This window comes from Pseudophryne corroboree, chromosome 2 (assembly GCF_028390025.1).
Source record: "Pseudophryne corroboree isolate aPseCor3 chromosome 2, aPseCor3.hap2, whole genome shotgun sequence".
Taxonomy (NCBI): domain Eukaryota; kingdom Metazoa; phylum Chordata; class Amphibia; order Anura; family Myobatrachidae; genus Pseudophryne; species Pseudophryne corroboree.
This window is the reverse complement of record NC_086445.1, coordinates 538,822,025-538,836,595: the sequence shown is the minus strand read 5'-3', so window position 1 is coordinate 538,836,595 and position 14,571 is coordinate 538,822,025. Positions and strand designations below refer to the sequence as shown.

The window sequence follows — 14,571 nt, the reverse complement described above, 5'->3', positions numbered from 1 at the left end:
TCGGCGGCAGAAGACTCCAGTCTTCACTGAGGTAGCGCACAGCACTGCAGCTGTGCGCCATTGCTCCCACACTACACCCACATACTCCGGTCACTGTAGGGTGCAGGGGGGGGGGGGGCGCCCTGGGCAACAATTAGGACCTCTTGGCAAAAGTTGGACATATATACAGTTGGGCACTGTATATATGTATGAGCCCCCGCCATAATATTGTACATAAACGCGGGACAGAAGCCCGCCCTTGAAGGGGCGGGGCTTCTTCCTCAGCACTCGCCAGCGCCATTTTTTCTCCACAGCTCCGCTGAGCGGAAGCTCCCCAGGCTCTTCCCTGCAGATTCACGGTAGAAGAGGGTAAAAAGAGAGGGGGGGGCACATAAATTAGGCGCAAAAACATAATATACAGCAGCTACTGGGTTAACACTAAGTTACTGTGTGATTCCTGGGACATATAGCGCTGGGGTGTGTGCTGGCATTCTCTCTCTCTCTCTCTCTCTTTCTCTCTCTCTCTCTTTCTCTCTCCCCCCCCCCCCCCCAAAGGGCCTTGTGGGGGTACTGTCTTCAAAAAGAGCATCCCTTGTGTGTGTGTGGTGTCGGTACGCTGGTGTTGACATGTTTGACGAGGAAGGCTATGTGGAAGCAGAGCGGGAGCAAATGAATGTGGTGTCTCCGGCGACGGCGCCGACACCTGATTGGATATGTGGAAGGTTGTAAATGATAATGTTAATTCCTTGCATAAAAGGTTGCATAAAGCTGAAACCTTAGGACAGTCGGGGTCTCAGCCCATGCCTGATCCTATGTTGCAGAGGCCGTCAGGGTCTCGGAAGCGCCCACTATCCCAAATTGTTGACACAGATACCGACATGGATTCTGACTCCAGTGTCGATTACGATGATGCAAAGTTACAGCCTAAATTGGCTAAATCCATCCGTTATATGATTATAGCAATTAAGGATGTGTTGCACATCACAGAGGAAACCCCAGTCCCTGACAAGAGGGTTCATATGTATGGGGGAAAAAGGCAGGTGGTGACCTTTCCCCCTTCACATGAGCTAAATGAGTTATGTGAAAAGGCTTGGGAATCTCCAGATAAAAAACTGCAGATTTCCAAACGGATGCTTATGGCGTATCCTTTCCCGCCAACGGACAGGTTACGCTGGGAATCCTCCCCTAGGGTGGACAAAGCTTTAACACGCTTATCCAAGAGGGTAGCCCTGCCGTCACAGGATACGTCCACCCTAAAAGATTCTGCGGATAGAAAGCAAGAGGGTACCCTGAAGTCCATTTATACACATTCAGGTACCTTACTAAGGCCGGCAATTGCGTCGGCCTGGGTGTGTAGTGCTGTAGCAGCATGGACGGATACCTTATCAGAGGAACTTGATACCTTAGACAAGGATACTATATTAATGACCCTGGGGCATATAAAAGACGCTGTCCTATATATGAGAGATGCTCAAAGAGACATTAGCCTACTGGGCTCTAGAATAAATGCAATGTCGATTTCTGCCAGAAGGGTCCTGTGGACTCTGCAATGGACAGGTGATGCCGACTCAAACAGGCACATGGAGGTTTTACCTTACAAGGGTGAGGAATTGTTTGGGGAGGGTCTCTCGGACCTGGTCTCCACAGCTACTGCTGGAAAGTCAAATTTTTTGCCATATGTTCCCTCACAACCTAAGAGAGCACCGTATTACCAAATGCAGTCCTTACGATCACAAAAAGGCAAGAAAGTCCGAGGTGCGTCCTTTCTTGCCAGAGGCAGGGGCAGAGGAAGAAAGATGCACAACACAGCTAGTTCCCAGGAACAGAAGTCCTCCCCGGCTTCCACTAAATCCACCGCATGATGCTGGGGCTCCACAGGCGGAGCTAGGCCCGGTGGGGGCGCGTCTCCGAAATTTCAGCCACAAGTGGGTTCAGTCCCAGGTGGATCCCTGGGCGATAGAGATTGTCTCAGGGATACAAGCTGGAATTCGAAGAGATGCCGCCTCACCGATACCTCAAATCGGCCCTGCCAGCTTCCCCCTTAGAGAGGGAAATAGTGTTAGCTGCAATTCACAAATTGTATCTTCAGCAGGTGATGGTCAAGATTCCCCTCCAACAAGCTGGATTCTAAATATTCCAAAGTCGTAGTTGATTCCTACGACTCGTCTGCCTTTCCTGGGCATGATTCCGGACACAGACCAGAAGAGGGTTTATCTCCCGATGGAGAAGGCTCAGGAGCTCATGACACTGGTCAGAGACCTATTAAAACCAAAACAGGTGTCGGTGCATCACTGCACGAGAGTTCTGGGAAAGATGGTGGCATCATACGAGGCCATTCCCTTCAGCAGGTTCCATGCGAGGACATTTCAATGGGATCTGTTGGACAAGTGGTCCGGATCACATCTTCAGATGCATCGGTTGATCACCCTGTCCCCCAGGGCCAGGGTGTCTCTCCTGTGGTGGCTGCAGAGTGCTCACCTTCTCGAAGGTCGCAGATTCGGCATTCAGGACTGGGTCCTGGTGACCACGGATGTATGCCTCCGAGGGTGGGGGGCAGTCACACAGGGAAGAAATTTCCAAGGGCTGTAGTTAAGTCAGGAGACTTGCCTTCACATCAACATCCTGGAACTAAGGGCCATATACAACGCCCTACGTCAAGCGGAGTCCCTGCTTCGCGACCAACCGGTTCTGATTCAGTCGGACATCACCGCAGTGGCTCATGTAAACCGCCAAGGCGGCACACGGAGCAGGGTGGCGATGGTAGAAGCCACCAGAATTCTTCGCTGGGCGGAGAATCACGTAAGCGCACTGTCGGCAGTATTCATTCCGGGAGTGGACAACTGGGAAGCAGACTTCCTCAGCAGGCACGACCTCCACCCGGGAGAGTGGGGACTTCATCAAGAAGTGTTTACGCAGATTGGAAGTCGGTGGGAACTGCCACGGGTGGACATGATGGCATCCCGCCTCAACAAAAAGCTACAGAGATATTGCGCCAGGTCAAGGGACCCTCAGGCGATAGTTGTGGACGCACTGGTGACACCGTGGGTGTTCCAGTCAGTCTATGTATTTCCTCCTCTTCCTCTCATGCCCAAGGTGCTGAGAATCATAAGAAAAAGAGGAGTGAGAACGATACTCATTGTTCCGGATTGGCCAAGAAGGACTTGGTATCCAGATCTGCAAGAAATGCTCACAGAGGACCCGTGGCCTCTGCCTCTAAGACAGGACTTGTTGCAACAGGGGCCCTGTCTGTTCCAAGACTTACCGCGGCTGCGTTTGACGGCATGGCGGTTGAACGCCGTATCCTAGCAGAAAAGGGCATTCCGGATGAAGTTATGCCTACGCTGATAAAGGCTAGGAAGGATGTGACAGCTCAACATTATCACCGTATATGGCGAAAATATGTGGCTTGGTGTGAGGCCAGGAATGCCCCTATGGAGGAATTCCAGTTGGGCCGTTTCCTTCACTTCCTACAGGAGGGAGTGACTTTGGGCCTTAAATTGGGTTCCATTAAGGTTCAGATTTCAGCCTTATCCATTTTCTTTCAAAAAGAACTGGCTTCTCTGCCTGAGGTTCAGACGTTTGTAAAGGGAGTGCTGCATATTCGGGATCTTAACGTGGTGTTGAGTTTCCTGAAATCACACTGGTTTGAACCACTCAAAACGGTGGAATTGAAATATCTCACGTGGAAGCTGGTCATGCTATTAGCCTTGGCTTCGGCTAGGCGTGTCAGAATTGGCGGCTTTGTCACATAAAAGCCCTTATCTGGTTTTCCATGCGGATAGAGCAGAATTGCGGACCCGCCCACAATTTCTGCCGAAAGTGGTTTCATCCTTTTCATATAAACCAACCTATTGTGGTGCCTGTGGCTACTACTGACTTGGAGGATTCTGAGTCACTGGATGTGGTCAGGGCTTTGAAGGTTTATGTAGCCAGAACGGCTAAGGTCAGGAAAACAGAATCTTTTGTTTATCCTGTATGCTTCCAACAAGCTTGGGGCGCCTGCTTCAAAGCAAACTATTGCTCACTGGATCTGTAACACGATTCAGCAGGCTCATTCTGCGGCAGGGTTGCCGCTGCCTAAATCAGTTAAGGCCCATTCCACAAGGAAGGTGGGCTCTTCTTGGGCGGCTGCCCGAGGGGTCTCGGCATTACAGCTTTGCCGAGCGGCTACTTGGTCAGGTTCAAACACCTTTGCAAAGTTCTACAAGTTTGATACCCTGGCTGAGGAGGACCTTGTGTTTGCTCATTCGGTGCTGCAGAGTCATCCGCACTCTCCCGCCCGTTTGGGAGCTTTGGTATAATCCCCATGGTCCTTACGGAGTCCCCAGCATCCACTAGGACGTTAGAGAAAATAAGATTTTACTTACCGGTAAATCTATTTCTCGTAGTCCGTAGTGGATGCTGGGCGCCCGTCCCAAGTGCGGACTTCTTCTGCAATGCTTGTATATAGTTATTGCTTAAATAAGGGTTATGTTATAGTTGCATCAGGGTTGATCTGATGCTCTGTTGTTCATAAACTTACCCAGTTAACAGTATCACAAGTTATACGGTGTGATTGGTGTGGCTGGTATGAGTCTTACCCTGGATTCCCCAAATCCTTCCCTTGTACTGTCAGCTCTTCCGGGCACAGTTTCTCTAACGGAGGTCTGGAGGAGGGACATAGAGGGAGGAGCCAGAGCACACCAGAATCCAAATTCTTTCTAAAAGTGCCCATGTCTCCTGCGAAGCCCGTCTATTCCCCATGGTCCTTACGGAGTCCCCAGCATCCACTACGGACTACAAGAAATAGATTTACCGGTAAGTAAAATCTTATTTTCCATTGCAGAGATTGAAAGGTTGAAGAAGGGAGGTGAACCGAAAAAGGATGAAGATGACACTTACTTGGACTTGTTTTCTCACAAAAACATGAAGCTTAAGGAGCGTATTTTGATTCCTGTTAAACTTTACCCTAAAGTGAGTTATAATGCTACTTTTACTTTTGCCATGGTGCAAGCACTGCCACCACACGAGTAACACTTTAAAGGGGGAATTCAAATGTTTGAAAAGTCAGATGGATGTCTGTTTTTTTCCTGTCTATTAGATATGAAAAAAAACACACACCCAACTGACTTTTCAAACATTTGAATCTTCCCCCTAAGAATAGTTAACTGTTTGCAGTTGTTTTGATATAATAGAACTGCAGTTGCTAATCAAAATGTAATTGTCAATTTTGACTTGCTTAAAATTGTCTTTATTTCCAGTTTAACTTTGTTGGCAAGATCCTGGGTCCACAAGGGAACACAATCAAAAGGCTGCAGGAAGAGACTGGAGCAAAAATTTCGGTATTGGGGAAGGGATCCATGAGAGACAAGGCAAAGGCAAGTGTCCATGTGTTACCAGTGGCATATAGTGGGAACATGTGGTGGTTTTTTAACTTGATGTAATCATGCTTATAAGTAACTTCGAAGAGGCATTTTAAATGGATGGAAAGGAATAAATGTTAAACTACTAGATTCAGACCCTTACAGATGGTTGGGTTGGATTTCTATTGTTTTCCCCCCCCTCTTGCGTCCTAGAGGATGCTGGGGTCCACATTAGTACCATGGGGTATAGACTGGTCCACCATGAGCCTTTGGCACTTTAAGAATTTGAGTGTGGGCTGGCTCCTCCCTCTATGCCCCTCCCACCAGACTCTGTTTAGAAAATGTGCCCGGAGGAGCCGGTCACAGCTAGGGGAGCTCTCCTGAGCTTTTCTAGTAAGTTATTTTTAGAGCTTTTTTATTTTACAGCAGGCTATTGGCAACAGCCTGCTTGCAGCGAGGGACTAAGGGGGGGGAGCAGTGTCCACCCTGCGGGGTCTGAGCCAGCGCTTACCCCCACACTGGTCTACAAGTCTGTCGGGGTCCGCGGATCTCAGCCAGCAAGTTTAACCTCAGGCCAGTATAATCTATGAAGAGCGGGAAGACAGCACCATTAAGGGGGCGGAGCTTCTCCGCAGAGCGGGCCCAGCAGTGTTCCAGCGCCATTTTCCTGCCTGCACAGTGCTGGATGGAAGAGGTGGGGGGACTCTGTCTGCCCACACGTGTGTGTGTGTGTGTGGAGTGTTTGATGGTCTCCTTTAGCAATGTCCAGGGACACAGTGTCATATGCTGCAGAGGATTTATCCTCCCAGGATGATCCCATTCCATGTAATCAGGATAGCACTGGTTTAGCACAGATACCAGCAAGGGAACCAGAGTGGTTTTCCTCTATCAAATCTTGGATTTCGGACAGGGTTGCAAGTAATGAATCTTCAACCCAGGTATTACAGAGCTCTATGGCAGTATGGCCTGGTTCTGGAACCTCAGGACACCCTGATATATACCCCCACAAACGTGCGCTTGTGTATGTTACACAAGACGACACGGATACCGATTCTGACACTACAGATGAGGATGTGTTACGGGGGTCCACATCTCTTGCAAAGGGGGTGCAATTGTTGATGGAGGTTATCAGGGATGTGTTAAATGTTAATGATACCACACCTGAGCAGGTTGAGGAGGCTTTTTTTCAACTGAAAATAAAAAAGCCTCGCTAACCTTCCCTGTATCAAAGGAATTGAATGCTATATTTGAAAAAACATGGTTAAACGCTGAGAAAAAATTCCAGATCCCTGAAAGGGTCCAGGTGGCATTTCCTTTCCCTGAGGAGGATAGGAATAAATGGGAAAACCCGCCGATTGTTGACGCCTCTGTGTCCAGACTCTCGATGGTGGTTTTACCTGTTCCAGGATCTACCGCCTTAAAGGAGCCGGCTGATGGGAAAATTGATAACACGCTTAAATCAATGTATACTGCTTTAGGGGCCATATTACGTCCCACTATTGCTACTGCATGGATTGCAAAGGCAATAGTAAAGTGGTCGGTTACCTTACTTGAGGATTTGGATACGATGGATGGGGATGACGTTGCATACATGATTCTGTAGGTTTTATGGTAGAATCCATGAAAGGCCTGGGTTCCATGGCTGCGGGAATATCTTCCATTTTTGTTTCAGCTCGTCGGGGACTGTGGCTGCGCCAGTGGATGACCGACACGGAATCCAGTAGAAGTGTGGAGTCCCTACCGTATACAGGTCAGGCACTCTTTGGGGAAGCTCTAGATGCATGGATATCCACCGCTACAGCGGGTAAGTCTCCGTTTCTTCCCTCAGCAGCACCTGCTCCGAAGAAATCTTTCTCCATCAGCAACGTAGTCCTTTCGGCCTAGAAAGGCCAGAACTTCCAATATCTTCTTTAGGGGAGGTAGGGTTAAGTCCAAGAAACCTACCGCTGCAGGTTCCCAGGAACAAAAGCCTGCTTTGGATATGCCAAAGTCCTCCGCATGACGGTGGACTGCACGCCCCGGTGGTGGAGCCAGTGGGAGCGAGACTCTGACACTTCAGTCATGTCTGGGTATCGTCCGGCCTGGATCCCTGGGTGGTAGATGTTGTGTCTCAGGGATACAGGCTGGAATTTCAAAGTCTCCCTCCTCATTGTGTTTTCAAGTCAGGCTTGCCAACTCTGTTGCAGGACAGCACTGTACTACAAGATGCTGACCAAAAGCTGGTAGAGGCACAGGTCATTGTGCCAGTACCACCTCACATGCTGAACAATGGTTACTATTCAAACCTTTTTGTGGTACCAAAACCGGATGGTTTGGTCAGGCCCATTCTGAACCTAAAATCATTGAACCCCTTTCTAACTTGAGTTCAAGTTCAAGATGGAGTCTCCCAGGGCGGTGATATCGGGTCTGGAAGAAGGGGAATTCCTGGATATCAAGGATGCATATCTCCACATGATTCTGAACCTTCCAAAGTCACATTTGGAACCAACACAGAGGTTGTTATTTCTGGGAATGATCCTGGATATGGAAGTGCAGAGGGTGTTTCTTCCGCAGGAAAAGGCGTTGTTGATACATGCTATGGTCTGGGACGTCCTGAAGCCACCTTGGGTGTCGGTTCATCAATGCATTCGCCTATTAGGAAGAATGGTGGCCTCTTACGAGGCTCTCCGGTACGGGAGGTTCCACGCTCGGACCTTCCAACTGGATCTCCTGGACAAGTGGTCGGGATCTCACCTCCACATGCACCAGAGAACTCGTCTGTCGCCAAAGGCCAGGATTTCACTCCTCTGGTGGCTCCAATTGCCTCACCTTCTGGAGGAACGCAGGTTCAGGATTCAGGGCTGGGTCCTTCTAACCACGGATGCGAGCCTTTGGGGCTGGGGAGCAGTCACTCAAGGAGTAACCTTCCAAGGACGGTGGTCAAGCTTGAAAGCCGGCCTGCCCATCAACATCCTGGAACTAAGCCATCTACAACGGTCTTCTTCAGGCGGCCCCTCTTCTGAGAAATCGGGCCATTCAAGTGCAGTCGGACAACTTAACAGTGGCTTACATAAACCAACAAGGTGGAACGAAGAGCAGAGAACGGCAATGTCAGAGGTGACAAGAATACTCCTCTGGACAGAAAAGCAAGCGTTAGCGCTGTCAGCCATCTTTCCGGGAGTAGACAACTGGGAAGCAGACTTCCTCAGCAGACACTATCTCCACCCAGGAGAGTGGGGACTCCATCCGGAGGTGTTCAAGGAAATAACAGATCTTTGGTGTTTACCCCAAATAGACATGATGGCCTATCGTCTCAACAAGAAGCTTCGATGTTATTGTTCCTGGTCGAGGGACCCATAGGCAGGGGACGTCCTGGTGTCTATGTGGGTGTTCCAGTCAGTGTACATGTTTCCACCACTCCCACTCATCCCAAGAATCCTAAAGCTCATAAGGAGAACAAGGGTTCAAGCGATCCTCATTGCCCCAGACTGGCCAAGAAGGGCTTGGTACGCGGACCTTCTGAATCTACTGAAAGAAGAGACAAGGCCTTTTCCTCTTCGGGAGGACCTGCTGTAGCAGGGGCCATTCGCCTATCAAGACTTACCGCTGCTACATTTGACGGCATGGAAGTTGAGCACCTGATTCTTGCTCGGAAGGGCATTCCGAAGAAAGTTATTCCTACCCCAATACAGGCTAGGAAAGGGGTAACGTCTAAACATTACCATCGTATTTGGAAGAAATGTGTCTTGGTGTGAGTCCAAGAAGTTTCCTACGGTGGAGTTTCAACTGGGACGTTTCCTCCTCTTCCTGCAAGCAGGAGTGGATATGGGCCTGAGTTTGCGTTCTGTGAAGGTCCAGATTTCAGCCCTATCCACTTTCTTTCAGAAACAATTGGCTGCCCTCCCTGAGGTTCAGACCTTTTTGAAGGAAGTTCTGTATATCCAACCTCCCTTTGTACCGCCTACGGCACCTTGGGACCATAACATGGTGTTGCAGTTCCTCCAGTCGGATTGGTTTGAACCTCTACAGGAGGTAGAGGTCAAATTTCTTACATGGAAGGCGGTCATTTTGTTGACCTTGGCTTCTGCTAGACGTGTGTCCAGCTGGGGGCTTTATCCTGTAAAAGCCCATACTTGATCTTCCACGGAGATGGAGCTGAGCTCCGGACTCGTCAGAAGGTTGTCTGCATTTCATGTCAACCAAACTATTGTGGTGCCAGTGGCTACTGACTCGTCCATTACATCAAAGTCCTTTGATGTCGTAAGGGCTCTTAAGATATATGTGAAGAGAACTTCTCGTCACAAAGTCGGACTCTGTTTGTCCTCTATGATCTCAAGAAAATTGGGTGTCCTGCTTCTAAGCAGACTATTTCTCGCTGGATTAGGTTCACTATCCAGCACGCTTATTCTACGGCAGGGCTGCAGTGTCCAAAATCTGTTAAGGCCCACTCTACTCGTAAGGTGGGGTCTTCCTGGGCGGCTGCCTGGGGTTTCTCGGCAGTGTAACTTTGCCGAGCTGCAACTTGGTCTGGGTCGAACACGTTTGCAAAGTTTTACAAGTTCGGTACTTTGGCCTCTGATCTGAACTTCAGATCAATCAGTTCTGCAGGAGCTTTGGTACATCCCCATGGTACTAATGTGGACCCAGCATCCTCTAGGACGTAATAGAAAATAGGATTTTGGTTACCTAACTGTAAATCCTTTTCTCGTAGTCCGTAGGGGATGCTGGGCGCCTGCCCAGCGCTTCGTTCTCCTACAAATGTTGTTTGGTTCAGTACAACTTCGTTTTAGTTGAGTACTGCATTGTTACTTGGTAAGTAATGTTTCAGCTGTTGAGTAGTTCAAGCTAGTTGACTTGACGTGCCTTGTATGTGAGCTGGTATGAATCTCACCACTATCTGTGTATAATCCTTCTCTCGAAGTATGTCGTCTCCTCAGGCACAGTTTCTAGACTGAGTCTGGTAGGAGGGGTATAGAGGGAGGAGCCAGCCCACACTCTCAAACTCCTATAGTGCCAATGGCTCCTGGTGGACCAGTGTATACCCCATGGTACTAATGTGGACCCCAGCATTCTCTACGGACTACGAGAGAAGAATTTACCAGTATGTAACCAAAATCATCTAAAAAAAATTTTTTTATTTTTTTTTTCTTCCCCTATTAACTTATATTTAATAAAATGTATGAGAGAAGTTCCTGGCTGCATGCCTCTGCCAGCTGGGTTGTGGTTATTTAAATGAGTGTCTAAACATTCTTTGGAATGTATCCCAGTCTCCAAAAAGGTGTTTTCCATAGAAAATATTTTGCCCTCTGCTTTAAGATGCATAATCCATGGTTTTTGCGTTTATTTATATCTGTAACGATCCCTGGTGATATAATTCATCAGTATTTGTTAAATTCAGCAAACACCAAAAAGCCAGTATAATTACATGGTGGAGATATATCTATGATGTCCGTTTGACTGCAGTTTTCTTAACAAGACAAAAAAAAAAACGAAAAAAGGAATTTGTGTATTGTAAGTGCTAGATTCAATCCCTCTAATTCAATCCCTCTAGCTGGTATGTAGTCGTAACATAATTTGCCGATGACAAAACATGGAACCAATGAAGTTGTTCATGTGTTATTGGAATCTTTGTTTTAGGAAGAAGAGCTGCGTAAAGGAGGAGATCCTAAATACAGTCATTTGAACATGGATCTTCATGTTTTCATTGAAGTCTTTGGCCCGCCATGTGAGGCTTATACTCGAATGGCACATGCTATGGAGGAAGTCAAGAAGTTTTTGGTCCCAGTGCGTATCAATTTTATGCTATACTATTCTAATATATAATTTTTTTTATTTTATTTTTTTTGTGCTGTTCAAGGGGGTAAACAAACTGAGCAGAAGTATATTCTACAACAGCTAGGGAAAGTGTAGGTAAATAGCATAAGTACCAAACCTTATTAGAACATCAGACTCTGTAGGGCAACTTGCTGTAGCTTAACTTGAAAGAACAATTTAGCTGTCCATGTAGCGATAACTCTACTGTATGTACAACATAGGCAAGTGAAATGTGTTAGTTGCTGAAGGAGCAGGCAAGGGAAAGGAGCGCTGGTAACATGTATAGAGGCTATGAAGAAAACTAGAAAGAGGGCCCTGTCTGTGGGAACTTGCATATTGAGAAGAGACACTCTTATTTGAGGACAGAAGTACATTAACCTATACACTGGATTTATTAGATTACTGGCTAGCACCACTTAAAAAATCAAACTGTATATGTCTACAATTTAACTGCTTAGGATTCAATCTGTACTGATCTTTTTTGCTATTGTATGCTTAAATCCCCAATGTCAAATGATTTAACTAAATGACTCCAATTCCCCGTTGTCTAAATATGACTTCCATTGTAAACTGGAAGGAGTGTAGCCGATACTGCTAGCGCCCTCCCACAGCTCCACTCATTCAAATCCTCCAGTTGATAAAATTTGCAAACAGTCATTTTCCTGCTGTTATGGTTAATTCAAACTTGTGTATTATCCCAGCTGCCAATGCCTGAAAATCTGATACCTACAGGCTTCTTATGGGCTCTGTTCCCACCAGTGCATTCTTAAGCTGGTTACACACCTGGCCGACTTGTCGGACGATTGGTAAGTGCATACACACTTGCTAATCTTCTGCCCAATGTGGCATGCCTGACATCACAGCCGGGCAGACATTTAAATGTGCCCACCCATTTGAGATGTCAGTCATTGGTGGTCCTTGCAGCTGCCTAGTGCAGTGGGTACCCAGCTTTAGATTCTGCAGATGCGAGAACAAGATGTTAAGCACTTATTCCCACTGGTGCTTTGTTGCAATAAAATATATTTTTTGTTTTTACCCCCACCCCCAATTCTTCAAAACAACCAGTGGGTTTAAGCTCTAATTTCAGTTTCCAGCAGCACTAAAATAACTGTTTTGCAAAGTGCTACAACATTGTTACAGCAATGTAAATAAGTAGCAATAGCTTTGGCTGCCTGCCAAGTTCTATTTTAGTGAACAGGTGCATGTGAGTGCGGACCGCTATCTTTTCACACTGAATTGATATTGTAGCTGAAATCTTCAGATCACAAGCAGACTACTAAGAAAACATGCTGCATTTTCTACCTTTCCCATATCTTAAATGACATCCAAGGTATTAATATTTCTGCTTAAAGTCAGTTTGGGAATACATCTACTTGTGTGCAGGAGATTTCAGCTCTCACATCCCCCTCCCTCTCCTATTCACTACAATAGAACCAAATAACTACCCTAGTTTAATTGGCAACACTCCCTATATGTGCTCACCTTCGCTCACAGGATATGATGGATGATATTTGTCAGGAGCAGTTCCTGGAGTTATCCTATCTGAATGGAGCGCCACCAGAACAGGCTCGTGGTGGTGGCGGAAGAGGGGGACCTGCCAGAGGTAGAGGAGGACCACCACCAAGTGCGGCTCCACCAGCAAGGTAATTGTCATGTGGTGGTTTGAGGAATGCTTTGGAATAAGGGGTGTGTATAAAATATATTCTGTCGTCAAAGGGATAGCTGATACCTCAAAAAATCTCATTCAGAAATATTGCCCATAGCATGATGGGAATTTAGTACTCGCGCACAGTGAATTCCTATTGCTGGCCATAGTCTGTGAGAGAACTCCTTGTCAGGGACCAAATGTCTGTTGCCATACTCTCAGTTGGGCATACTAAAAGTGGTGATTGGTGCTCGGTCACTGATTAACACATGTACAGGCTTCTGACACTATTTCCCAGGCAGATTTCTTTCCGATCAGTCTTGTGTTTCTGAATACATGAGCCCTGGCCATTATCTTGTAAAGAAATGCTGAATGGCAGGAGGACAACAAAGCACAGCATTGTTTCTTCTCTGTTGGGGGTGGGGGTTTTTTCTCTCCCCAAAACAGGTTGGTAGTGGTACAGGCTTACTGGAGTACTAAACGGTTTGTAGAGCAGGGGCAGCGGGGTATCTATAATGGTTGTAGGGCGTGTAGCGTCTTGGGTCCATGGGTGCAACGCACATCATGCACCCAGAGATTTGTGTATGTCCTTGCAGCTATCCCCTCTATTCTAGCTCAAAACAGTCTTCCCGGCTATGTATTTGAAAAGATGGTGTTGTATAGCACTTTGCTTTTCTGCATGTGGGGCATCTTTGTAAATACATAACCAGAAAGATGGCAGTGCTAACTGTGTGCTAGAATAGGACAGGGAATGTTTGATGTACAGACTTTAAGATCTGGTGAGTGACATCATTGATGGGTAACAGTTACTGGTCAGTTATACTCCTTAAATACAAAGATGGGAAGACCACTTTCATTGTTACCAAATGATCTTCGCACATTTCATTGCAGCGTAGACATGCTATATTCCATGGGAGCAGATCTTCTTCAAAATATTCCATTTTGACTTCCTATTTGTTAGCTATATGCAGACTAGCTACATCATCCTTGCATATCTCTAGGTTAGAGAAGATTGGTATTATTCGAAAAACAAATCTCAATTGTGACGTTAAAAGTATGTTCGGTTACTTCTGTACAGTTTCTACCTGCAGCACATAACACTTTCATTTTCCCTTCAGAGGCAGAGCTGGACCATTACGCCCTCTTGTTCCAAGGGGAGCCCCTGGGCGGGGAGCCATAACACGTGGAGCCAGTGTAAGCAGAAATGTGGCACCTACTCCTTCAAGTAGAGGCACTCCATCAGGAAGGGCTCGAGGTGGGTCCATTCAAAGGATCTCCTTGCCGCCTCCAGCACCTGAGTCTTATGATGAATATGTGAGTAACAGACTATCTTGTTCTATATTGATTTTTTTTTTTTTTTTTTTTTTTCTGAATTTACATTTACATTTGTAGTGTAATGATCTAGTTAGGAAGAAATACGTAAACCTAGCTAACTCTTTCCCTGGTTCGTCCAAATTTCTATCGGGTTGAAATGGGGAAGAACGCTTGCCAAATAGTTCCCTCCTCAAAGTTGTTTGTTGTACTCGTGACAGAGCGATGCTTGATGATACCATAATTCCAGACTCGTTACTATGCCCCTTCTATGATATGGGTATATCTCTGATACTAGCTTCATCAAATTTTGGGGCATGCTCCTTTTTGAAAAAGTCTCCATTATAATTACTGTATGTGGCCTCTTACACCCCTTTTACACTCACACAGCCGGGTCACTCCCGGGAGGCATTCCCGGGACTGACCCCTTTCACACTGCACTAAGACCTGGGATCGACCCGGGACAGCCCCATTTACACTGATCCTGGGATATCACTGCAA

The 14,571-nt window shown here is 46.9% G+C and overlaps 1 protein-coding gene across 3 annotated transcripts in view; it reads left to right on the top strand.

The window, feature by feature from the left end:
- KHDRBS1 (KH RNA binding domain containing, signal transduction associated 1) overlaps positions 1-14,571 on the top strand; it is a 40,189-nt gene that overhangs the window by 11,171 nt on the left and 14,447 nt on the right. The window contains exons 2-6 of one of the 3 annotated variants that reach the window (XM_063954252.1): positions 4,805-4,932; positions 5,220-5,340; positions 10,942-11,084; positions 12,609-12,757; positions 13,878-14,073. In XM_063954252.1, the coding sequence (XP_063810322.1) occupies positions 4,805-4,932; positions 5,220-5,340; positions 10,942-11,084; positions 12,609-12,757; positions 13,878-14,073 (737 nt within the window). Of the gene's footprint in view, positions 1-4,804; positions 4,933-5,219; positions 5,341-10,937; positions 11,085-12,608; positions 12,758-13,877; positions 14,074-14,571 lie in introns of all 3 variants that reach the window. The other 2 variants (XM_063954251.1, XM_063954253.1) reach the window with 2 other exon arrangements.